This window comes from Oryctolagus cuniculus, chromosome 20 (genome assembly GCF_051225735.1).
Source record: "Oryctolagus cuniculus isolate XC-2025 breed Fujian yellow rabbit chromosome 20, ASM5122573v1, whole genome shotgun sequence".
Taxonomy (NCBI): domain Eukaryota; kingdom Metazoa; phylum Chordata; class Mammalia; order Lagomorpha; family Leporidae; genus Oryctolagus; species Oryctolagus cuniculus.
Window position 1 is genome coordinate 23,169,538 of NC_142886.1, and position 23,675 is coordinate 23,193,212.

At 55.1% G+C, this 23,675-nt stretch overlaps 1 protein-coding gene across 7 annotated transcripts in view; it reads left to right on the top strand.

Annotated features, from left to right (window-relative positions):
• RGS6 (regulator of G protein signaling 6) overlaps positions 1-22,402 on the top strand; it is a 622,010-nt gene extending 599,608 nt beyond the window's left edge. For 3 of the 7 annotated variants that reach the window (XM_089322276.1, XM_089322275.1, XM_089322277.1), the window contains exons 18-20: positions 11,440-11,506; positions 20,241-20,403; positions 20,808-22,402. In XM_089322276.1, coding sequence (XP_089178402.1) covers positions 11,440-11,506; positions 20,241-20,403; positions 20,808-20,883 — 306 coding nt within the window. In that variant the 3' untranslated portion in view covers positions 20,884-22,402. Of the gene's footprint in view, positions 1-132; positions 5,650-11,439; positions 11,507-20,240; positions 20,438-20,807 lie in introns of those variants that run through there. The other 4 variants (XM_089322278.1, XM_089322274.1, XM_089322279.1 and 1 more) reach the window with 4 other exon arrangements.
• Positions 22,403-23,675: the final 1,273 nt, after the last annotated feature.

The window sequence follows — 23,675 nt, forward strand, 5'->3', positions numbered from 1 at the left end:
TTTCTTCCCGTGTCGTTTCTCTTGGTTTCTGCAGTTGTTGTTTCTTCTTTGGTTGTCATTTTCTTTGGGGTGGGAGGGAGCCCAGTGCTTTCCCCCTTCCACTTACCCCCCTTTTTTTGCGAGTGTCTGCAGCTTCTCTTCGAGAGATGGATTTGCAAAAGAGCGAGCGGCTCCCACTGCAGCAGGTGCACCCTGACCACCCAGCCTCAGGCCTGGGCATATGTGCTTCTGGTCAGGGGTCAAGAAGGATGGACTCCCCCCTCCACTGCCCTGGGGGCTGTGTGGTGGGTGCATCTCCTGCAGCTGCCTGGGAAGAAGGCCATCGAACTGTACCATAAAATAAATTGGCTCAGAACCATTGCTGATCTCAAAAAAAAAAAAAAAAATCCAAATTTCCCCTGTAAAACACTGTGGCAGCCACGCTGCTTTGGGTCATGAGCTGATCTTGCTATGTAGGCGGCTTTTGCTGTGTGCAGAAGGCGGCCGTGCTGCATGGGTTCTAGTGATGTGGCCTCGCTGGCGTGTGTGTTAGCCACCTCTGCATGAGTCCCTCTGTCCCTTGCAGCCCCGTCAGCCTCATTTGCATAGGGTGACAGGAGAGAAGAGCAGTAGCTGAGTCCCTGCACTGTCCCTGGGATTTCCCATCCACCAGGGGCAAGGCCTAGTCAAGCCTTCATTCTGATGGAGCAGAGTGGGATACCGGTTCACTGTCATTAGAGGGAAGTGGCCTGGCCCCCATGCACACCCACAGCTTACAGGCCCACACAGGGGCACCGGGGGGGAACCCCATCACAGCAGATGAGAGCAAGCAGTGACCAAGTCATCCCCGCAGGACATGCTGGAGATTCTATCCCATGGTCTGCAGAACAGCTTAGACCTTTCCCGCTTCCCATGTAGTTCTCTGAGATTTGAGCATAGGATTGGGTGCACAGAAAGTACTCATTCCCACTCACTGCCTGACTCATCCAAAACAAGCCACCCTCCTCCAGGGGCCCAGCCTGCTGTTAATGTTGAATCAGAGTGAACCAACATGGCAGCTGGGGACAGGACAGGGACCCCGTGCATGTAACTGGCCACATAGCTGTTCCCAGAAGGTAGAAGCTCCCAGTGTTGACTTCCTTTCTGCCCCTGTTGAAGAGGAAAGTCCTTGTAAAACCTGACTACTATATGGTTAGCATCCTTATTTCATCCTTTTAACATCAATTCTAAGGATCGCGGGTTGAAAGCAAACTAGCCATTTACTTGTCATAGCCAGGTGCATATTAACGGCATTGAAACATTATTTTGAATTCATTGGATATGGACATTGAATACTCTTGTAGGTAGTGATTAAAATATGGGTAGTCATCCCTTCCCTTCTTTGGTCTTCCCTCCTAAGGAATCATAACATGCAGAATGCAAGATGTGCTGGCCCCTCAGCCTAGTGGCAGGTGCGCCAGGCCATCTGATTTCACACACCAAGCAGATGCCACAGGATATCAGGGGCACGACCCATGGACTTCCTCCACCCACAACAGCCCAGTAGGGTGGCAGAATCCCATTCCGCCTCTCTCTCTCTCTCTCTCTCTCTCTCTCTCTCTCTCTCTCTCTGCCTGAATGCTATGGGTAGAGGATACTTAGAGCTTTTGTTGACCCCCCCCCCAAGAGTATATGGTGTAGGCATCTTGGACTCTCAGGTTCAGACTCTAGGAAATCAAGGCTCTGACCGTCCTCATGCAGGCACTTCCGGTTGAATGTATGATCTTAAAGTGGGAGAAGACGATGTCTAAACATCTTTAGGATGATTTGTGTGAGATGTGTGTGTGTCAGGAAAGGCAAGCGTGGCCTCGCTGATGCTCTGTGAGGAGCAAATGTTGATGTCCCTTCATCCCAGAGGTCTATCGACAAAGTGTTTGGAATGGGAAAGCAGCAGACACCCCCAAGTGTCTGCAGTGTGCACCTAGGAGAACTTAGAGATACTCTCAAGGTGAGCTGAAGAAGAATGTCTCACTCCCCTGACATTTTTAGCATCTGTGTGATAGATGGCACACACTTCAATGTGTGGTGTGTTCTTTGGTTGCCATGGTAGAGATGGACAGAGGTCTGTGGCCATACGACCCTGAACAGCCCAATCTCGTCTGAGCTCGGAAGCTAAGCAAAGGGTTGGGCCTGGTTAGTACTTGGACGGGAGATGGACCCCCATTGGTCTACCCATGCTCCTTGGATCCTTGGCTAACACCCTGTCTCCACTTAGAGGTGGCTAAGTTTGGAGATACAGGTCATGGCTGTAGAACAGTGTTGGTGTTCTGTTGACTCAAGGTTGAAACCCAAGGGTTTGGTCTCAGATGCCCAGTGTTCTGATAGAATGGAACAAACCAATCAATGCATCTTGCAATTTGATATCCATTTTTGGAAAATTAGATACTTAAAGTGAGTTTATCTAAAAGTTGGTCTACATGACTATTTCACCTTATGCATACTGCAAACTGTAAAAGAACATGAAGAGCTAGTTCAATAGCACTCCCATGTGTAAAATGACCACCCATATTTTGGGGCTAATTATGGAAAAAATGAGGGATTGGAGCTGGACAACTGCTGGACCATGGACCCGAGGCTGGCAGCTGTTGAGAACTGATGACCAAAGACATTGATCCGGGTGGCTGAGAGCTAGCTCAGTCAGCTGGAGCGTTGTCAAGTCTGAATCCAGAATGTCTCCCAGAAACTATGTCTTTTCTGCGCTTGGCAAAAGAGGAACAGCTGGAAATGGCAAATAGTTTTTTCCCAGTCTCAAGGTGTCTGGTGCCATGAATGAACTCTGTTGAAGACTACGTTACGTGAGGTCCTAAGGAATATGGTTTGTGGACGCTTCTAGGGCCATGTTATTTGGGGGTATAGAAGAGGCTGGCAGCAGCTCCCCTACAGAGGCAGTGCTATGCAAATTTCTGCTTCCTATATATGTTTTATTCCAAGTCACCCGGGACTTCAGTAGACAAAGCCAATGTGTGAGGATGCTGTACCAAGCATCTTTGCATGTGGTGGACTGGAACCACTCAGCCTGCCTAAAACTGCGTATTTAACCTGGAAGGCCATGTTCCGAACCAGCATGCCTGCAAGTCCATGGGAGGGTGCACCTAGCCTATAATGCCCCCCCCCCTTTTTTTTGACAGGCAGAGTGGACAGTGAGAGAGACAGAGAGAAAGGTCTTCCTTTTACCATTGGTTCACCCTCCAATGGCTGGCGCGGCCAGCGCACCGCGCTGATCCGAAGGCAGGAGTCAGGTGCTTCTCCTGGTCTCCCATGGGATGCAGGGCCCAAGCACTTGGGCCATCCTCCACTGCACTCCCGGGCCACAGCAGAGAGCTGGCCTAGAAGAGGGGCAACCAGGAAAGAATCCGGCGCCCCGACTGGAACTAGAACCCGGTGTGCTGGCACTGCAGGCGGAGGATTAGCCTATTGAGTCGTGGCACTGGCCTAATGCCCCCTTTTTTCAAATCAGAACACAGGACTCCCATGTTCAGGTGCCTGCTGGGCCAAGTAAAGCACGGGCTACATTTCAGGCCCTGCTTGCCAGCCTCAGCTGCCCTGGTGCAGTGAGTGGTGACCCACACCCTGTGCACAGTGGCCCTTGTCCAATGAGCCTTAGTGCCTGAAAGAAACGCAACACATCACCACTTCTCCAGGGCCTCCCAGACAGGGCTTCGGTGCAAACAAATGGGAGCCCCTCCCCCAGGCCTACCCTCGGGGATGCTTCCTTCCACAGTGGCTGTGAGACCCAAGAAACACAGGAGGCCACGTGGAGCTGGTCACTGGGAGTTGCCTGGGCATCGTCTTCCAGCTCGGCTCTGGAGTCTTGGGTGGGAAGTCCTGAGCATTGCTGGCCAGGGAGAGAACTGAACACCATGTCCTGCCCTGTGGTGCCAACCAGCCTGCCAATCGCTGCCTGCTTCCTGGTTTTGCAGCTGACAGCTGACAGATGACAATGGGGTGGGGTGTGGTGGGTGGGGAGCAGACATGAAGGGTCTCCCTGCCCACTCTCAGGTGCTCGTTCAGATTCCCCAGGGTCTTCCACTAAGGGCCAACTCTGGCACAGAGGACAGACAGGTCTTACTCTGGCCACGGCAGCAGCTGTGCCGTCTCCCCTTGTTGCATTCATCTAGGGAGGGCTCTGCTGGGAGCAGGCCCTGTGCACCTTGTGTCCGAGTATAGCTCCAGGTGCAAGGCCATAGGAGGCAATGACACTTCAGTTAGGAGAAATGGCCGCCCCGGGTGGTGCCGGAGAGCATCACAGCTCTAGTCTGGGGCTCTAGAGATGGGAACTGGGGGGTCTCAGGGACCAGAGCAAGCACTGAGGAGTTAAGGGGGAGATGAAGACCACCGCTCCTCCAGCTCCTAGGAGAACACTGAGGTTCAGCATCGCCAAGGTGCCCTTTTGGAATCGTAGCAGCTAGCGGAAGCTGAGGGAGCCGCGGCCTGGGAGGGCTGGCATCTCCATGACCGGCTTTTCTGTCTTGCCTGCCAAGGAATGCAGCAGGAAAGTCAGATGGAGACCGGCAGGCTGTGGGAGCCAGCTGTCGCTCACCTCCCTCTCCCGTGTCCTCCCAGGCGGAAGCGCAGGGCTGAGGCTCCTGGCAGGGGAGGAGAGGGCAGGCAACCAGGGCACTGGGCCAACCCAGCAGCAGCAGCAGCTCCCTGCCCAGGGGCTGCTTCCCCCCTTCCCCAGTGTTTCTCAGGGGAACAGCCCTGGACCCGACTGGAATGATTGCACAAATCCCCAGACTCAGTAGAGCCCCTGAGGTCTCCCGCCTGGACAACACGTGGCCCACAAGCTTTAGCCAGGGTTGGTTTTGATGGTAAATGGTCCTCAGACCCCTTTGAGATCCCTGGGTTACAGACAACTGGGTGCACTGAGGTCCAGCCGTCGTGAACCCCAGCCCTGGCTGGAGTCGGGGCTGGACATTCAGGGTGGGCCGGGCAGCGGCAGCATGGACATCCTGAACAGCGTGCGGGCTCCTGTGACCCCAGCAGATTGTTAGCCCTCTCCGAGCCCTGACTTCACCCCCTCTAGCAGGACCTGGACTTCTCTGTGCTGTCTTCTGGCTGGCGTGGAACACAGCTCTATGCATCCCTTGAACTGGGATTTCTGCATTGTAGGAACCCTCCCTTAGAGCTAGAGGGGAGCTGGCTTTCCACCGCACCTGCTACCTGGTGGGGAGGTGTCTTTACGGCCCTCAGACAAGCCCAGCAGCACTCGGGGCCACAGGTGCTCCCTGTCTACACTGCCGCAGACCCTGCTCGGTGGTCAGGGCCTCCCTTCTGTGTGACGAGCTGGAGCACAGGGACCAGGCCACACAGACCACAGTGAGTGAGAGGGTGCCTGGTCAGCTCGGCCACGTGCTTGAGCTGTGCGTGTCCCCACAGGGGCACTGGTGAGGAGAGCTGGGCAGAGCACGGGCCCGAGCGTGGGAGCTGCCGGGCCACCCCATACTTCGTAGGGCCCTCGGGGAGGAAGGAGAGGTGAGCACGCGGGAGTCTCAGCACACTCACCTGTGGTCTGGGTCTCACGCTCGGTGCTTGGTGACAGGAGCAAGTCTAGGAGCGGCAGCATTTGCTGACTGCCCTCCGAGGCCGTGCAGTCCCCTCCAGTCCCCATCCTGAGCTCTCTGGACCCCTCCCTGCGGAGGAGAAAACCCTATTTACTATTAGAACCACGTAGCAGTTTACAAAGCAGCTCTACCACCACGTGGCTGGGGCGGTGCAGGCCGTTCACCAGGATAAGGAGCTTCTCTCCAGCCAGGATGGTGGCGGTGAGGTCCTTGTGATCACAGAGGCTCAGGGCCGGGGGTCATTTAGGGGACACTCAGCCTCAGACTCTGTCCCCTCTCTGGGAAGCAGGGGCCCAACTCGACCTGTGAGCACACAGAGGCCCAATAGCCCTCCCCAAAGCACACCTACCCTGCAGCGATGCCGCCTTGGGAGCCGGGGAGTGGGGGCAGGGGCACGGCTCTGCAGGGCCAGCTGCCCTCTCCTGTCTTCCCCAGACCCCGATGTGCTGAGCACTCAAGTGAAAACTGAAGTCCTCTGAGGCAGAAAGGCACAGCTGTGTGTTTACAGCCGCTGATCCTCCTCCCATCACGGACCCTGCCAGTCTCCGGCGAGGCAGGCTGGGAGCAAACTGCGCCCGTCTCTGCCAGGCCCGACCTCTTCCTGGAGGTAACCTGCAGCCCTGTGCCACAGTGGGGCCTGTTCTCCACCCCCAGGCGGGAGATGCCCTTCTAGAAGGACCTGCCCCTGCTGGGTGGCTGCTGCAGGTGTGGGGTTTCAGCCTCTCCTTGTCCTCATGCAGCCAGACACCTGTCCCCGGTGAGAAGGCAGAGCGTGAAGGAGAAGGCCAGGGCTATGCCAGGTCCACGGTGGGAAAGACAGACTGCTGGGAGCCATGATGCCCCGTGCTGTCAGGGTGGCAGAGAGAGACTTCCCGGCCTTGGCCCAACTTTGCAACAGTGGGAACCCAGGGAGGGGAGACCGGGTCAAGGAGAAAGACCCACGCACACCTGTGGTCTAGACCACAGGGTTAAGAGAGAGGCAGGGCAATTGGGGGCTGAGGACTTTGAAGTCTAGGAAGTCAGACCCCGCGGAGTCCCCCCAGGGAAACAGCTAGGCATGTTTACCGCTGCTAGTGTGTCTTCCCGAGTCACGCGGAGTTAGGAAAGCTTGGTATTCCAGAGGAGGGTGGGGCCTGTCCGTGAGATGTTGCTCTGACCCAGGACTGCTGAATGGGGTGCCCAGGGCCACTAAGAGCTCAGTGTAATGGGATTTTTGGTTTGGTGATGTTTCTCCAAAGGCCGGCAAGAGAGAGACCTTCAGGGTCTTGGGCATTCCACAATGGATGGGCAGGCGGGGGCAGAGTGGGCAGTGCGTTGCTGCCACCACTGCCCCCACCGCAGCCATGGCAGGACCCAAAGAGCCATGACTGAAACCCATGGCCCTGGTGGGGAGCGGGGCTGGTTGGTGTAGTGTTCACCAGCAAGTCCTCAGCCCCCTGGCTGTGATGTAAGCCTGGCTTACTATAGAAGCGTAACCATACAACTCCAGAAGGTACGTGTGGCCTGTTCTCAGTACAGTAAGGTTGGAAATCCCATCTCCCACCTCCTGTACAGGTAGAGCAGGTGTATGTGCAGTGTCTTAATGGCTTGAGACAGAGTGAATTGCTCCACCTGCTACCCTGAAAGGTGATCTCTGGCAGTGGGCCCCAGGGTCCAGCCATGGCCCTGTCCTATCCAACATCCTTTTTGATGGCTCACATGAATGGACAAACATGCCCATTCTATTCAGAGACCCAACCCTGGACAGCCTCTGCTCATGTCCTTGAGACTTATCTTTAGCCAGGATGTGAGGCCAAAAGCAACGAAATAAAGTTGAAATCAGTGTGTGTTTGAAAACATTCAATTTCATACCTACCTACGGGGTAACATTTGTAGCCTTCCCTGTAATTCAAATTAAAAAAAAAAAATCCTGGGTTGTAGTTGACCACAGGCTTAATAGAAAGGAGAGAAAGATACAACCACTTAAAGATTTCAGCTAAGATAACCAAAGGGGAGGATATGAGAAGCCAGGGAGAGCCACATCCCAGCACGCTGCTCTGCGAAGCGCTGAGCCCTGGTTCTAAGCCCCGGCATCTGATCAGGGACTTAACTGGAGGAGAATCCCAAGAGAACCACCGAGGTGAGCAGGGAACTCTGGGAGCTGAGCCAGAAGAGTCCAGGAAGACCCAGGGGCCAGCCCTGGATCGAGTGGTGTTTGTTCTCGGAGGGGTGGACACTTCTGGATTGCCCCAAGGGTGACTACAGAACAACACTGTTCCAGGAGCAACCTCCCAACAGTGGCACGTGTCACCTCAAGGAGCCCTGGGCTCCCCGGCCCAAGCTTTGTTTCACAGCTCAGGGGCCAAAGGTAGGGTAGCATAGGTTTTCATACTCGATTCCATGGTCATCTCTTCCAGCTGGAATCCTACACCAGGTTAAAACTTATCTCCCACTGCTTCCCAGGCCGTGGTATAAGGAAGATGTGGGGAAGGAGGATGGGGCTGTGGAGGCAGTGTGCTACGTAGGAGGGATCCCTCCCTGGGCACGAGGGATCTGAACACATCAGCCGAGACTCTGCCTTGAGGGAGAAGCAGCCGGAAGCTGCCAGGAAGTAGAACTGCTGTCCCTCATGGGTCATCCTGGCCTTTTTCTTTCAAGCTGTTTGCCATTGCAGCAGCTGAGCTCTGGGCAACAGGGCTTCCTCCCCTGACTGCCTAACAGGATGCCAGTGCGTGGAGGACACAGGCGCCCACAGCACAGCCGGCGTGGCCATGGGCGTGCGACGCAGTGGCCCGAGCTGGAGAAAGCGTGGCCAGTCGTAGTTGCTGTCCAGATAGGGTGTGTGGTTAAGGGCAGAAAAGACGATAAAGCCATTTGCCTTCTACTTCCATGCCACCGGCACATTGCAGGTGGACAAGCTGACCTTCCCCCAAAACACCTCACCTGGGCCCAGAGCAGAACATGGCCCCAGAGGCCTCAGACCAGAGAGAACGCGCCCTTGGCTGGCTTCCCTGGGCTCCCCCAGCCCTGGGCCTGGCCTGGGCCCTCCTCTATCGGGCTTCTCCAGGGCTGCTTTCAACGCAGTGGGGTTGTATAATAACAGTGATTAGAGCTTATGGCTTTTTTCCTCTCTTCATCTTTTGCTTTGAAATTTGTTGAGGTCTCTCATTAAACACGGCGATCCTGGTAAAGTCAGCAAAGATTTAATAAGACATTTCTTAAAGCTGAAGACAGCCTCGTCAGATTGGATGTTGACTGTGGTCTCCCCGGTGTTGATTTTACATCCTATTGGGTGCAGTTGGTGCCTGGGTGAGGGAGAGGGAGGTACCAGGGTCCTGGGGGCACCTGACTGAGCTGCACAGTTGGAGAAACATGCCACACTATGCCCTCAGCTGTTTTCACTTGCATCAAGAGCCTGGTGCATTTGAACCCCTGTGCCAAAGAGAACAATGCAAACTGCAGAGCAATGACACTAACTCACGACAGGCTAAGTTAGAAATGGAGACAAAGAACGCACACAAATCTCAACCCAACCTTATTCTTACCTGCAGCAAAAGTAGTGGGGAAATTCTGATGGGGTCTCTGTCCTGGGTGATGCTAGAAAGCTCCAGGGCATCCCTGGTTCTAAATACATCAAGGAGCCGGCTATTCTTATGATCCAAGAGCCACACACTTGATGGAGACTTCCTGGGTAAGAACACACCTTCACACACCATTGTTTGCTAGCCCTCAATGCCAGCTTGTGTGGCTCGTGCCCAGGCCTGTAGGACCTTGTGAGCAGGAATGTGGGTTGTTGGGTGGTGGCCACCGCAGCTTCCCAACCTACGCTTCAGCAGCTCCTCCCCAGCCCTGGGGCCAGGGTTTCCTTCGCTTCTGTGTTGCCCAGGAGCTGGACAGGTAACCGCACCAGGAGGTGCACCCTGCTCCAGCAGGCATGCTTTGGGGAGTCCCCTGTCTGGCCTTTGGCGGTTGGCTGGCCTGGGCCATGCAGCCTGCCCTTCACTCTGATGATAACCAGTCACCTTGTTGCTTATGCCTGTGACCGGGTAACACTGCCTGGAGTTCAGCATCAGAAACCTGGCCGCATTCTCGCCTGCTACCAAAACCAACCTTTGTCCCCTGAGAACGGCATCCCTTTAGTGCCCACCAAAATACTGAGACCCGAGTAAGCCCCAGACAGGCAGCCCCAGGTGAATTCCACTGTCAGAGTCCGCATAAGACCCTGGGCAAGTCACTCACGTGCCTGACGGGGACAGCAAAGCCCGCCTGTCACCCAGGGTCTCTGTCAGCACTAAATGAAGGCATGATGGCAACAGAGCTCAGGGTCTGATAATATTACACAAGGGATTTCATAAAGTTCCTGGAAATGCAGATAAGAGGTTTCTTTTGGTGTGAAAATCGTTTGCAATTCATGCACCATTTTTTTTCACGACCCACACTGTCCACAAACTTTGGAAACCCTGTGTATGCACGGATTTCAAGATTTTTTTTTTGCACCAACATAAACCACCTTGTAATTCCATATTCCATGAGCTTTGTGAAGCGTCCCTGTCCTGGGCTTGGGGTCTGCTGCAGCTGTGCCACTGGTGGTGAGGCAGGCAGTACCTGAAAGCTTCCGTTTGGTCTGTTAAAGGGCGAGGTGAGTACCTGATGCAGCTGGGGAAGAGAGCCACGAGGGGCAGCGCCTTCGGTGCGATTTCCCGATCTCTATCGGTGCAGTGTGGTCTGCAGCCCCTGCCTTGCTCTCATCTCACCCCCCTGTTTAATTTCCAACAGTGTCCTGGGAGGTGGGGGTCACGGTGTTTGCTTTGCAGATGCGCAAGTTGAGTCTCGCAGAACCACGAGTGCAAGGCGCACGTATTACAGCGAGCAGCTCATGGTCACTACTCAGTGACAGCTGGCCATGGCTATTGGCCTGTTTCAAAGCCAGCTCAGAGAGCTGGTTTCCTTGTGTTTCCCTGGGAGCTCAGGACCTGTGGTGCCCAGCAGGCTAGCTACTGCTTCGGAGTCAATTTCTGGGGACCCCTGAGCACTCTCCAGGGGGCTAGGGCGTGTCAGCAGGGAAGTGGGGACAGCTACAGGCAAACCATGTTTGTGTCAGGATCTGGCACAGAACCCCAAGGTGCTGCCTGTGCTAGACACAGATTGAGAAGCAACGACAGCTCAACCCCTGATCGGAGCATGAAATGCAACCCTCCACACTAGCCTTCTGCATGATGGAAGCCTCACTCCCACACTCAGCCCTCACCTGCCGACCTGCACGGAGCCATCCTGAGCACTATGACCTCAGCAAGTCCAGGGGCTCCATCTGCCCCAGCGCCAGAGGTTTCCACATCTTAAGCAGTGAGAGCCCAGTGGGGTTGTGGGAGGAGTCAGAAGCAAGTAGCAGGGGATGTTCTGAAATCTCTCCACGGACCAGATGCCCCTGGGGTGTGCGCTCCCACTGCTTGTAGCCCTGACAGAAGCAGAGAAGCCATTTCGTGGACATGAATGGCTTTGGCCTGGGAAGAATTCAGTTTGTAATGCGATGCGTTTCAAGGTAAATGATGTACGTTTGCAGTATCCGTCAATGATTGGCGTCTTGGGAGTTGATATAAAACCTGATAGCCAATCATGTGCTGGCTTCCGCACCTTGCATGAGATGCTTTTGTGTGAGGCCGCATTGGGACCACGCGCAGGAGCACGTGGCCCAGCCTGACCCGCACCTCCGTGTGTGCAGCCTAGGGTGCCTGCGTGGCCTGCTGCTTCTCGCACAATGCGCATGCCGTGGCAGCTGTGTGCATGTCTGGGCAGGGGCTCCCCTAAAAGGCACAGGTCTTCACGGTTTCAGCTGGATAAGTTATTCTTCACTTCCCTTCCCCGAAACACAATTGCCTAGTGCTGCTGGCGCAGAGTCAGAATGGCCGCTGCATTTCAGCCCCGAGGTGGCTTCCTTCCAGCAGTGGGTGAGTGACCCCGGCGTCCACGCCCTCCAAACCTGGGCAGTGCTTCCACACGGGAGACTCTCCCAAATCCGGCCTCGGCTCTGCCCGGCGCTCCTGTTCTCACACAGCCAGCCACCCGCACTCCTTTCCTGGTGTCCCCGTTTACTTTGTCCCCTACGCTGTGCATCTGAGATACAAGGTGCTGAGCGGTCCGGGAGTGATGGTGGGATGATTCCTTGTCTCAGACTCTAGGGATGCAAATAACATCCCTGGGCTTGGAGCCTGTCGCTTATTCCTCCTGGCCCCCAGGCCCTAGCAGAACGGGGCATAAACACTTGCTTCCTTTCACGATGCCTTTCCGCCCCACAGCAGCCTCCCTTGGCTTCCTCCCTGGCCTTGAGCACCCCCAACCCTTCCTAACCCTGCGGCCCAGGCCCAAGTCCTACAGGAAACTCAGAAAGAAGCTGACATCTCCACAGAGTAGACCACCAGGGCACAAGGCAGCTGTCCATCCACTGACCCTTGGAAACCAAAGGCATCTCAGCCACAGGGAGGAGGGCTTGAGGGAGGCAGGAAGGTCTCTGGGACCAGGCACCTCCTGCAAGGCTGCTCACCTGTTCCCTGCTGTTAGGAATGCGTGTCTGGGAACTGCCTGCTGAACTCCATTCCTGGCGGCAGGGAGAAGAGGGAAACGGGTGGACCACTTTGCGTTGGTCCACTCGGCTATCCACTGCAGTATTAGGCTTTGTTGTTGGCAGGAGAGGGGTGGGCAGCAAGTCGGCTCCCTGGGCTGCTGGCTTAGCCAGGAACCTCACCCGACGTAGGTCTTTGAGTGAACACAATTGCAGGAGGTGAATGGTGCCCTTGGGGGTGGGGAATCCTCGAAGGTCATGGGCATTGCCTCGCAAGTCACTTCCCCTTGCCTCTTTGTCCACACGCTCCAGTCACTAAACTTTAGCTGCACACTCCCCTCTGGTCACAGAAGAGGGTAACTCCAACTTTCTAGCTGGAACAAAGTAGCTATGTGGTTGCCAATAGCAACACAGCCATGTCCCTATTTCCTGGAGTCTTTTGGCTGTTGCCTGATGTGGAGTGAACCAGAGCTTAGATGCCCAAGTACATCTGGGGAGGGGAGGGAGATGGAAGGGAGCCGAGTGCGAAGGAGCAGCGGGGCTGCTGGGTTGGGATGCGAGGAGAGAAGAGCGATCTGGCGGTAAATGGGGGCATTTCTGCCGCACAGCAGTGCAGAGGGGCAGGGCAAATGGAAATGTGCAACTCGGGAAGGAGGCCGGGGAGTCAGCGCCTGGGCATTCTGCCACCAGCGCAGGGCTCAGCTGCTGAGCCCTCGTCACTGCTGGCATCCTTGCCCCATTCCAAATCTGTCCCTGCACAGCTGGGCGGAAGATGGAGGAAGGCCTCCTGTCACTCACCAGCGCTGACAGGAGGAAGTCGGCATCAGCAGAGCCCTGTGATGAGCGTGATGAGGGACGGGAGGCAGATGTGCCAGGAGCACCCTCCAGGGAGGGCGTCCCCAGCCTGCCTGGGACACCTGAATCAGCCACTTGGCCGAGAATGATTGAAGTAAGGTTGGTTCTAACTTGGCCATGGCTGCTCTGCCCACCTTGGAAAGGTAAACGCCGCACCTGCCTCTCACCCGACTGGAACGGTTGCTATGGGAGACCCCAGCATTCACACCAATAACACAGAACCACAAACAGAAAATGGACTTCACCTGGCCTGTGCAGCAGCCACTGCAGGCCACGTGGCCCACACCCCAGCCCAACACAGCAGCCAGAGGCGCCTTCTGCCAGGCTGGTCAATGAGAAAGTGGTGCCTCCTTTCCCAAGATTCTAGATGTGGTGAGGGGATGCCCCTCCACTCACCTGCCGGGGGCGCAGGTGTGCTTGGGAGCTGGTTCTTTCTTGTTAAGGTTGAGAAATATCCTTGTGCACTGCCCAGAGAGGTGGGCTCCTGTGTTGCCATGGAGGAGCCCATGGTCCCCAACCAGACTCATCTGCCTCCTTCCATGAGGGTCACAGCCACACGGAGTCTGGGCCATGAGTGCCAATCAACGGGCTCTGCCACTCACCAGTGTCTGCTCCTAGGCAGATTCCTTAGGGTCTAAGCAAGGCTGGTGCAGGCTAAAAGAACACCCAAGTTCAAGGGCATGGCAGCCATGAGTGCAGGTGTCTGTAAAACACATCGACCCACAGTAGCGGCTCAACAGTCAGTGGACCTGTGGCTCCAAGTAGCTGTCCTTGGCACCCAAGCTGGGTCTCTGCCACAGTCAAGGCCTGGGTGATTTACAGAAGAGGACACTTGCGAAGAAAGGGTATGGGAGAAATCCACGCCATCCCGCTGGGCAGGAGTAAGAAATGCAAAGAGATGATAGGCCCTGGAAGCTAAGGAGCCGGGCTGATGCTTTGACATTTAATCAGATCAGAGGCTGGCAGCTCACCTCCTCTAATTCACAGACAGAGAAAGCACGGGCAGTTGCCAGCACAGCACACAGCACACAGCTACTGCCGCCCCGGGATGTTTGGATGACGCGATTGCTGCATGGGTTGTCTCCACCATTTAGATGGCAAAACCTGGTTGTCTATGCTACTATATATCAGATGCTTCAAGAGAATCCATTTTTCAAAACTCATTTGAGAAACAGCAAGCTCCCATCTGTGAATTCATTGCTCAAGTGCCCACCACATCCAGGGCTGGGCCAGGGCCAAAACCAGGAGCCAGGAACTCAATCCTAGTCTCCCACATGGGTGGCAGGGACTCGGCCACTTGAGCCATCACTTCTGCCTCCAAAATCTTGCCAGAAGGGTGCCTGAGCTGGGTATCAAGCTCAAGCCCTCCTACACGTACATGAGCGTCTTAACAGGCATCAACCAGCAAACCAAATGCCCACCGGAATCCATTACTGTTTTGATAATATTCCTTATTTTTCTTTACAGGTTTAGGTTTAAATATACATGAATGTTTTTTCAGCTAATGGATTTTTTTAATTCAATTTCCACCTATCCCTTGATTTTCTAAAAAAAAATTTTGGTGTCGTTTTATGGTTGTAATATATCTTCTTATAAAAAACAGAGAATTTTTTTAAAACCAATTAAATGCCCTTCAACCCCTGAGAGAGATCAGAAAGCTTGGCAAGGACCAAGGAGTAACACAAAACCCAGGAACAGATCTTGCCACGGGGCTCTCGTCCCAACTCACTGTTGACAGGTGAGGAAACCAGAAACATCTCTCTTCCTCCCTGTGCTGCCCTGGCCGTGCTCTGCTAGGGATCAGCTGTGCATGACCTTCGGCTGGTTCCATAACCTGGCTTTTCCACTGCCTCGGCCCCATCTGGCTTCACAAAGTTGAATGGAGGATGGTGAGCTACACACTTGAAACATGTTTGGAAAGTCAGAGTTACAGAGAGTGAGCCAGCAAGCTCCATCGGCTGGTTCTCTCCTTAAATGGCTGCAATGGCCAGGGCTGGGCCAGGATGAAGCCAGGAGCTTCCCCTGGGTCTCCCACGTGGGTGCAGAAGCCCAAGCACTTGGGCCATTTGCTGCTGCTTTCACAGACACATTAGTAGGGAGCTGGATCAGAAGTGGAGCAGCTGGGACTTGAACCAGCAACCATATGGAATGCCGGTGCTGCAAGCCATGACTTTAACCTGTTGTGCCACAGCAGTGGCCTCAGTGTTTCCATCTTAAGTATGGCTTTTCCTACCGTGTCCTGCCACAGTTTCTCAGAAGCCTCAATCATCCCAAGCTGATGGCACAGAATTCCTTTGTGCTCTTTAATTTGTATTTATTTGAGAGAGTAGAATCTCTCACCCGCTGGTTCACTGGAGCCCGGAACTCAATCCACTTCTCCCACCTGGGTGGGAGTATTTAGGCCATCACCTGCTGCCTCCTAAGGTACACATTAGCAAGAAGCTGGAATCTGGAGTGGAGCCAGGACTTAAACCCAGGCACTCCCACACAGGATGCAGGCAGCCCAACCAGGGCCTTACCCATTGGCCAAACACCTGCTCCTATACTTTAAAAAATCATTCCTTTTGCTTTTCTCAGTGGAGAAGGGGCACCAGGAGCACCAACCTTCAAGGAGTCAGCTGATGAGTTTAGGCAGGTCCTTGGCTTCTCTCCTTCCTGCCAAACCCCAACCGGAACCCCCAACCTTGCCACCTGGCTGTTAGGCTCCTGACTATGCCCCCTCAGCAAACCTCCTGCCCAGGCCTGTGGCCCACCCAAGTGCATCCTTTATGAACTTGAGTGTGCTCTATTCACAGGTGACTTTTAACTCCCTCGGTGGGCCACAGGTCTTTGGAGCCTTCCGCTCTCGCAGAGGTCACTTGTTGGCCCCTGTCCAGCCCAACACCATTCTTCACTAGCAAGGAAAGACAGCAGTGCCTGGGTGACACATGCAGGGGACCAGCTTGCCTGTGTGGCAGCTAGAAATAGCGTTCCTAGTTCTCCCTCCCTACGGTCTCCTTCCCCGCGCAGAACAATCTGGGTATCTCCTGAGCTGGTGGGGAAGGAAAGGCGAGCACTGAACTTCTCCAGCGGCAGCAGATGAGCCCAGCAACCGCCCAAGAATGAGGGGAGAATCCCAGGGCCGAGCTGTGAAAGCCAGGATTTACTTTTTCTAATCATTTTCTCTTTTGAGGTATAATTGCACACGGTGAAATGAACAGATCTGAAGTGTGCGGTTCAGTGAATTTAACAAATGTATGCACCTGCGTAACCTATCCCCTATCACCCTGGAGAGTCCCCTCACGCTCCCTGGCAATCAGTTCCATCCCTCTCCCCCCAACAGGCAACCAGAGTTGGTTTCTCTCCCTAGAGTAGCCTGCATTTTGCCTCAGTGGACTCGAAACCTGCGAGTCTGGTCTTAGGTCATCTGGGCCAATCAGCGAGAGAAATCCCATCAGCAACTCAGCTGTCTTTCCTCGCTTAGCCCCTAGTGCTTGGCTGTGCTGCCCCCAATAAGCCATCTGACCCCCTGGGCTCCTCTCTGAGCCACAGCCCTCCTCCCAGCCACAGAATTAGCATCAGCGTCCCAGGTAAGTAAGGGGCGACCGCTCTGGGTAACCCGGATCGTGCATGCTTTGTTGATTAATATCTGGAAGCGCAACGCAGAGCGCCCCAGCATGTCAAGCAGCATGTTGATTTTTCTCAAAGCACTGCACAAAAGGGAGCGGCTCCTTTTGTGCCTTTCCTTTCCAGAATAAAGCAGTGCGTGCCCGCCTTCTTCTAGGCTTCAGCCATCGTCAAGATGGCCACAGAGCCAAACTGACTTGTCAGGGTGGAGGGTGCAAGCAGAATGCGTGGGTGTGCGTGTGAACCCAGCACCGAGCCCGCAGCCCATGAACTTGAAGGTCCGGTGTCTGTTGCATTACACGTTGCCAACTGCCTCAAAGGTGAAAAGCGCTTTGTATGCGAAGCTTTGGTGTCTCTGGAATGTACCTTCTGCAGCTCAGTTCTCAATCACGGCGTATTCTTTCACTTGGACAAAAGCTGCCTGCTAGTAGCATTTTCAACCACCCTCAGCTGCTCCACTCAGCTCCGCCAAGGCCTCAGGCTGAGCTGGCTGCAGTCTCCTGGCACCATGATCCGTTCCCAGCTGACCAGCACTGAGTAACATCACGCATTCACACTCGGAAAAAAAAGCCGCCTCCTCTGTAACTATGCAGGTGCCAGGCACAGGCAGCATTACCCCTCCCCTCCTGCGTGGTTCCTTTAGAATCGCCCCAACTGGAGGCAGGGGTGGGAGCGAAGAGGAGAGAGGAAGCAGCCCTAGGGAGCGCAGGCAGGAGCTCTCCTTTATCTGGGCAGAGCAAGGACAACCACTCCCCTCGCCCAGCCCAGAGGGGCATCTACCTGGGCAGCTCATCTCTGAACACAGGGGGTCTCCGCTGTCAGCTTTCACTTTGATCCCTGAAAACCACGGGAGCCTCCGCTCTTCAGACGGGAGGCAGCTGCTGAGCAGGTGTGAGTTTTACAGGATTTCTGCCCCCGAGCCCTGGGCCAGGCATCCAGCCCTGCCTGGCTCCTGCATGACTGACCGTCTTCCAGCCCATGCCTGCCCTGGCTCACCAAGGGGTCACGGTGCAGTGGGTAGACGGCCGCTGGGCCGACCTGAACTCTCCTGACCTCCATCTGTAGCAGAACTGGCATTTGGTACATGTGTGAGCACAGCACGGGGAACAGGGAGAGGAAAATGCAGCACACCTGGGGTGCTGAGAGCAGGGGCACAATCCCAGGCTGGTCTGTGCCCCCTCCCCGACCCTCAGGTCCCCGGAAATGGCAGCTGCCAGGGTGGGGGAGTGGGGAGGTGGGGGAAGGGCAGCAGTGGCAGGTCTGCGAGTCAGAGCTGCAGAGACAGAGTTCCAGGATTTAGGCAGGAAGAGATTAATTAGCACCTCCAAGCCCAGCCCAGTCCAATCCTATAGAACTGGGAGAGCTCGAGGTTAGGGGAGTCTCAGGGCCAAATTCTCCTAAAACCAACTCTCACACACACCCCTCCAGAAATAGAAACTGCAACCCTCCTCAACCCTCAGTCTCATCCATAGCCACAATGACCTCATTAATGAGAATGAAGCCATAATGAGGGTCTGGGCAACTGGTAAACCTTGCATTCTTTGTTTCTGGGCTTTTAACATACACATTAGCAACAAATTACTATGCAGAAGCCAAAGTGATTTCTTTTTTGTCTCACATCCTCCTGCTAAGTCAGAGCCCCAAATACCCCATATACCAACCCAGAACACATATTTGGGTGCAGGCTCTGTCACTGTGGCCCTGATGGAGGAGGGAGGGGAAAGGGGCAGGGGCCTGCTGTATCCAAGAGAAAAGTACAACTCCTTGATGCTTTCCTTAGAGGCAGAGATGGTAGTAGGGGCAGGGGTTGTAAGAGCTCTCACACCAGGAGGCCCTACACTCAGCGGCCCCACTCCCACATACAGGCTTCCTGACATCAGGCCTGCACCAACCAGGCACAGCCCAGGTGAGCCAGCAGGGTGACAAACACCCGGTGCTATGCAAGGAGGGACACTCAGGGCGCACACCAGGCAGGTGTGTGCCCAGAATCCGGCTCTGCAGGGGAGGCCTCTCAAGAGTTACTGTCGTGCCTGCCGCTCTAGACAAATGGAGAGCCATCCTGGGGTAGTGATTTACAAAGACTGAAACCGTAACCCTCTAGGATTAAAAACAAAATCTGATTAAAAAATCCTTACCCTTGTATAAACCCATCCTACTGGAGGCTGAGTCCGGTGCATTGGAAGAGTCAGATAAGGGTGCTGATGGGCAGATTGTGTGTGTGTGTGTGTGTGTGTGTGTGTGTGTGTGTAGACAGGAGAAAATGAAAAGTTGTTGTCTTGCTAGTCCAAATGGGAAATGCAAACAAGGGGAGAAGCAGAGCAAGGAGACTCTGGGTGCTCCTGAAGGCAGTTCTGCCTCCCATCCACCACCAGGATTCTACAAGTCAGGCTGGCCATGTCCTCTACGGAAGCCTTTGCCCCGTGACACGCTGTCCTGCATCCAGCAAACCCACCGCCCGTGCAGTTGGCTTATCAGATGCACCTGTTACCCATCAAGTCATCCATCAGCAGGCTTATTGAGTAGCCTACTGGGCTTCACAGACCTGATCAATTCTGTTTAATTGCACTCAGCTTTCAGACAGCCAGGCCCAGGCAACGGGCCCCCTTGGAAATGAACACAAGGAAGTGCTAGCCCTTGAAATACGCCCCCCACACACCGAGGCCGAGCTGAGGGGCCCTCATAGCCTGCCCTTCCCAGATGGCACTGCTGTCATTGACTTGCTGTCAACCATGGGATGGGCTGTGTTTTTCCGGAGACGGTGATGGATCTGCCTGGGTCCAGGTGCCCTCTCCTGCCGACCCCCGTGCAGTGCTGTGCATTTCTGCTGGGGGTGAGCCTGCCGTGTCCTCAGCATCCCCCAGCTCGCTGCCGGGCCCTGAATTCCCCCTCCAGGGCATACTGGACTCTCCCAGGCCCTTTCTACCTCACGGTCCAGTTTTTGGTTTGTTTCGGAGAAGAAACTGCCACGTGGGTTCTAAGTGAAGGGCTTGTAGACTTCCTGGTGGGGAATTAGGAGACCCAGCCTCTTGCTGTGACAGATGGGGAGCCAAGAACTTAGCAGACAGCTGCAGCATCCCACCCTGAGACCTGCAGGGGCTCTGAGCTCCAGCAAGATGCCCCAGTCACTTCTACAGTCCTAGATGCTGCCATCCAGGGGCCCCTCAGCCTGCACTTGGAGCACTTTGTAGGTCATCTGCATTCTTGAGAACGCTAATCCACTAGTTTCTGATCACCCAAATTCTTAGCTTTCATTCATTTGAATCAGCCCACCCTTCCTGGTCCCAGCTTCCCCAAGTTCAGGTTTTCCTCCTCCTTGTAAATAAAATCAAATTCAGGGGCAGCCCAGAGGCATTGAGAGATGTTCTACCCGAGCTTTTAGATGCCTGGCTTGGGGTAAGTAAAATCCCATACCTCAAAATGAGTCCAGCACACACCCTCACTCCCTCAACCTGCCCTGGGGTCCTGGTTTCCCCAGCTGTCCACAGGGAAGGCTGCCATACCCAGAGACCCAAGGTCAAGGTGGTCAGTTGGGTTGGTTCGTTGTTTGGCCTCAGGGGGACTTGTGCCACAATTAACTCACCTGTCTGGCTCTCTGTCTCTGTCCCTGTGTGTGTGTGCGTGTGCACGCCCGTGCGTACCTCTCCGTCCCTGTCTCTCTGCAGGGAAAATCGCTGGCGGGGAAGCGATTCACCGGCCTGACCCAGTCCTCCTGAGCGTCCCCACCGCAGCGCCCGGGCCCGCGGACCCCACGGGCAGGCGGCGGCGCTCCACGTCCACGGACAGAGTCTCCTTGAGGGGAGATCTAGTCACGGTGAAGGAGAAAGAGTGAGGACGACAGAAGCAATGATGGGGAGACGTGGTGGGTGAACGGGAAGACCAGAAAGAGTTGGTCCCCGGAGCCTGGGGGCGACCAGGCAGACTGCTGGTTACGTCCCCCTCTCCCTTGTACAGCTGGGCGCCAGCACTCTGCTCTGCAAGACGCCCTTGCATCTGACTCATCCAGGGGAGAATGCCTCGCAGGGCTCCCGTGGCGAGGGTCGCCCGAGTTGTATTCTGATTATGCTCGCTCCCCTCGCCGGCTCGGGGACCATACCTTCCGGCAAACCCAAGAGGGACGAGAGGAGGCTGGGCACATCCAGTAGTATTACGCAGCAGCTCCGCGCTCTCCCGCCCGTGCACCCACAGCACCTGCCTAGTTGCGCCATCCGCCTCCCTTGTGTCTCTTGCAGCCACCCGGCTCTAACAGGGCTGCCCGCGCCAGACACCGCTCTCGTAGTAAACGTCCACCCACATCTCCGGCACTAAAGAAGCGGCAAAGACGGCTCCAACCCATGTGCTTGTTCGCCCGGCCCCATCCTTTGGGAGTGGTCTCCGCCAGCCTGGGAGCTGCCCTGGGGCCCAGCCCTGGAGGGAGCCCCTCTGCAAATGAAGGAACTTGGTGAGCAGTCCTCGAGGGCCTGTGTCCACCTTTTAAGAAATTATTATCTCATCGTTTACTCTGTTTTTTTGCCCCCTTGCGCCTTGGTTTGTTTTACTCAACATAGACATGGCCACAGGCTCAGGGGCCATTGGGATTCTCCCCTCTGGCAGCCCCATGTGGAAGCTGGGAGAGACCTCAGCCCCAGAAGGTGGCTGGATTTCAGGGCTGGCAGCCCCCACCTGCATGGCGTCATCCTGACAGGCACATGGCCAGACCCTCACTGGGTCAGGTCGCATATATCTGAAGCAAGTGCGAGGTATGCTGCAGAGCGACCAGGCCAGCCCCACGTGGTTCCCTTCCCAGTCTTGCTCCGAAGGCCCAAAGCACTCCATGAAACAAAGTGGGTTGTGTAGGAGAAAGCAAAACCTGCAAAAAATTCCTGTGTTCCCTTTGTATGTCCCCAGTGGCTGTGAGGTCATATAAGCGAGGCACCTGCTCAGATGCCTGACGCACAGTAGGTGCTAAGCGAATGGTAGTAAATACTGTCACCACTGTCCTTGTTATTATTGTGACACCAGTGAGCCCTTGGAGAGAGCTGTGTTAGGAGTCTGTTTTTGAATCCAGATGCTACCTCCCCAGCTCGCCATCAGGAAAACTCCCCCACCAGCGTATATAAACAAACGACGTAGGAGCAACACCATGATCACTGCTCCTCCTCTAGGGTAGACAAACCCACCGGCCGGCAGCCCAGGATTCATGGGCTTGTTGGAAGTCCCAGCCTCCTCCTGGCTACTCCTCCATCACATGTTCTGCCCCCCTCCAAGCCCTGCCTGCACCTGCTCTGCTCCCCGCTCCTCACAGCGGAGCCGCCACAGGCATCAGGCGACTCCACCACGGATGTGTCTTCACCGCTCCACAGTCTCCCCCCCAGCAGTGGTTCCTCTCTCTTGCAGATACAGTGGAAGAAACCAGAGAGGGAACGTACAAGGTCACTTTAAAAAGTTTGTGGAAAATGCAATTAAAAGAGCAGTTTGGTTTTAGTGCAAAGAAGGTTGAAATCCCTGCACATGACTGCAAAATGCATAGCCTGAAAAAAAATTATGCATGGGGTTTCAGAATTTCTGGTACCAAGATAAGCACCTTTTAATTCCATTTTCCACAAACTTTGGAAGGACCCTCAGCGTGTGACCTCAGAGTGTCTCCAAGGGTAGCAGTTTGGATCCAGATTCCTGTCAGATGCTCCTTCCTGCTCAGCACAGAGTTGGACTCTGTAGACACTTAGTACCTAGTTGAATGGTAAATGTACCTAGTAATTGTAAATGTACTTAGTACCCAGTAAATGTAAGTACTAGGTACTTAGTACCTAGTTGAGCAGTAAATGGACACTGTGAAGCCTTCTCCCAAGTTATGGGGTCTTTCACTCCCCTTTCCTGGTTCCACCCTCCTTCATTCCCTTCCTCTTTTTCGTACACACCTCCCATCTGAGGACAAATGACAATCCAAGCTTATCTGCACCCAGCATCGCCCACAGCAAGCTCCTCCCTCCCAAGAGCCCTAGGCCATGCCAGCTCTGAGGCCTAGGATACATGGAACGAGGGTATCCCAAGCAGTAGGCACCTCTGGGCCATTGGGTATTCAGGACAAAGGGTCTCACTGCTTCCTGCTGCCCTTCCCCCTCCACAGGCTGCAGACATGGCAGGGTGGCTGTCCCAGCCATGACTCCTCTACTCTGTCTCCCTTTGACCCTCAGCTGCTGCTCCTGAGCTATGCTGGCCTGAGACCTGGCCTCATCCTGGAGGTTCCCAGAGGGCCACCCGCTGCCCTCAAGCCAGGTGGACTGTGGCCCTGAGATGGAGCAGGCTGGAGGGTCCCGGACACCTCCGGGGATACCCAGAGGGGAGGGAGGGCTCAGTGGAGGTCAGAACTTTCAGGTTGATTCAAAACCACAGCAATAAACCCCTCAGGCCCAGCCCCTAAGGAAGGCAGGTTTGACCCCCACCTCATGCTCCATAACAGATCAAGTGAGAGGCTTCCAAGAAGGGAATGGAACAAGTTGTTCAAGCCAAGCTGGCCAGTTCAAGGTCAGTCTATCGTGTACCTGCTAACGCAAGTACATTGGAAAATCCGATCTGATCTTCCACTTTGGACGGCAGTTTGATAGCAAAGCAGAGGCCCCTGCCCCATGCTGCCCCCCACCAAAAAAAAAACTACCTGGGCTCCCCTGACTGGGTGTGGCCTCTGGACCCAAGACTCCTCCCCACGGGACAAACAGCATCTTGGCAGCCTCACAGCCGGAGCATCCGGGCATCCTTAGCAAGGAGACCGCCCACCCATCAGGTCAGACACACAAAGGCACCAAAGCATGGGGCCTCTGCCCACACAGGGAAAGGCTATTTTTGTCAGAGTACAGCTTGCAGGTTGGCGTGAATAAATGACCAGCAGCCGCCAGATGGCCTGAGCAAGCGGCAGAACTCTCTGGGCTGGGGAGACGGCTCCTGCACGTCCCGAAAGCGATGCATCTGCTTTGTTCTCCTGGGCAGGTGTTGCTGTACCCAGGAGCGAGGCGGGGCCCAGCTGCCAGGGCAGGCCCCCGAGCCCGTGCTGCAGACTTTCCCCTTCTGAGAAGCCAGGTAGCAGCCAGCGTCCCAGGAGGGGCTGCTTTCTGGACTAGCTGAAC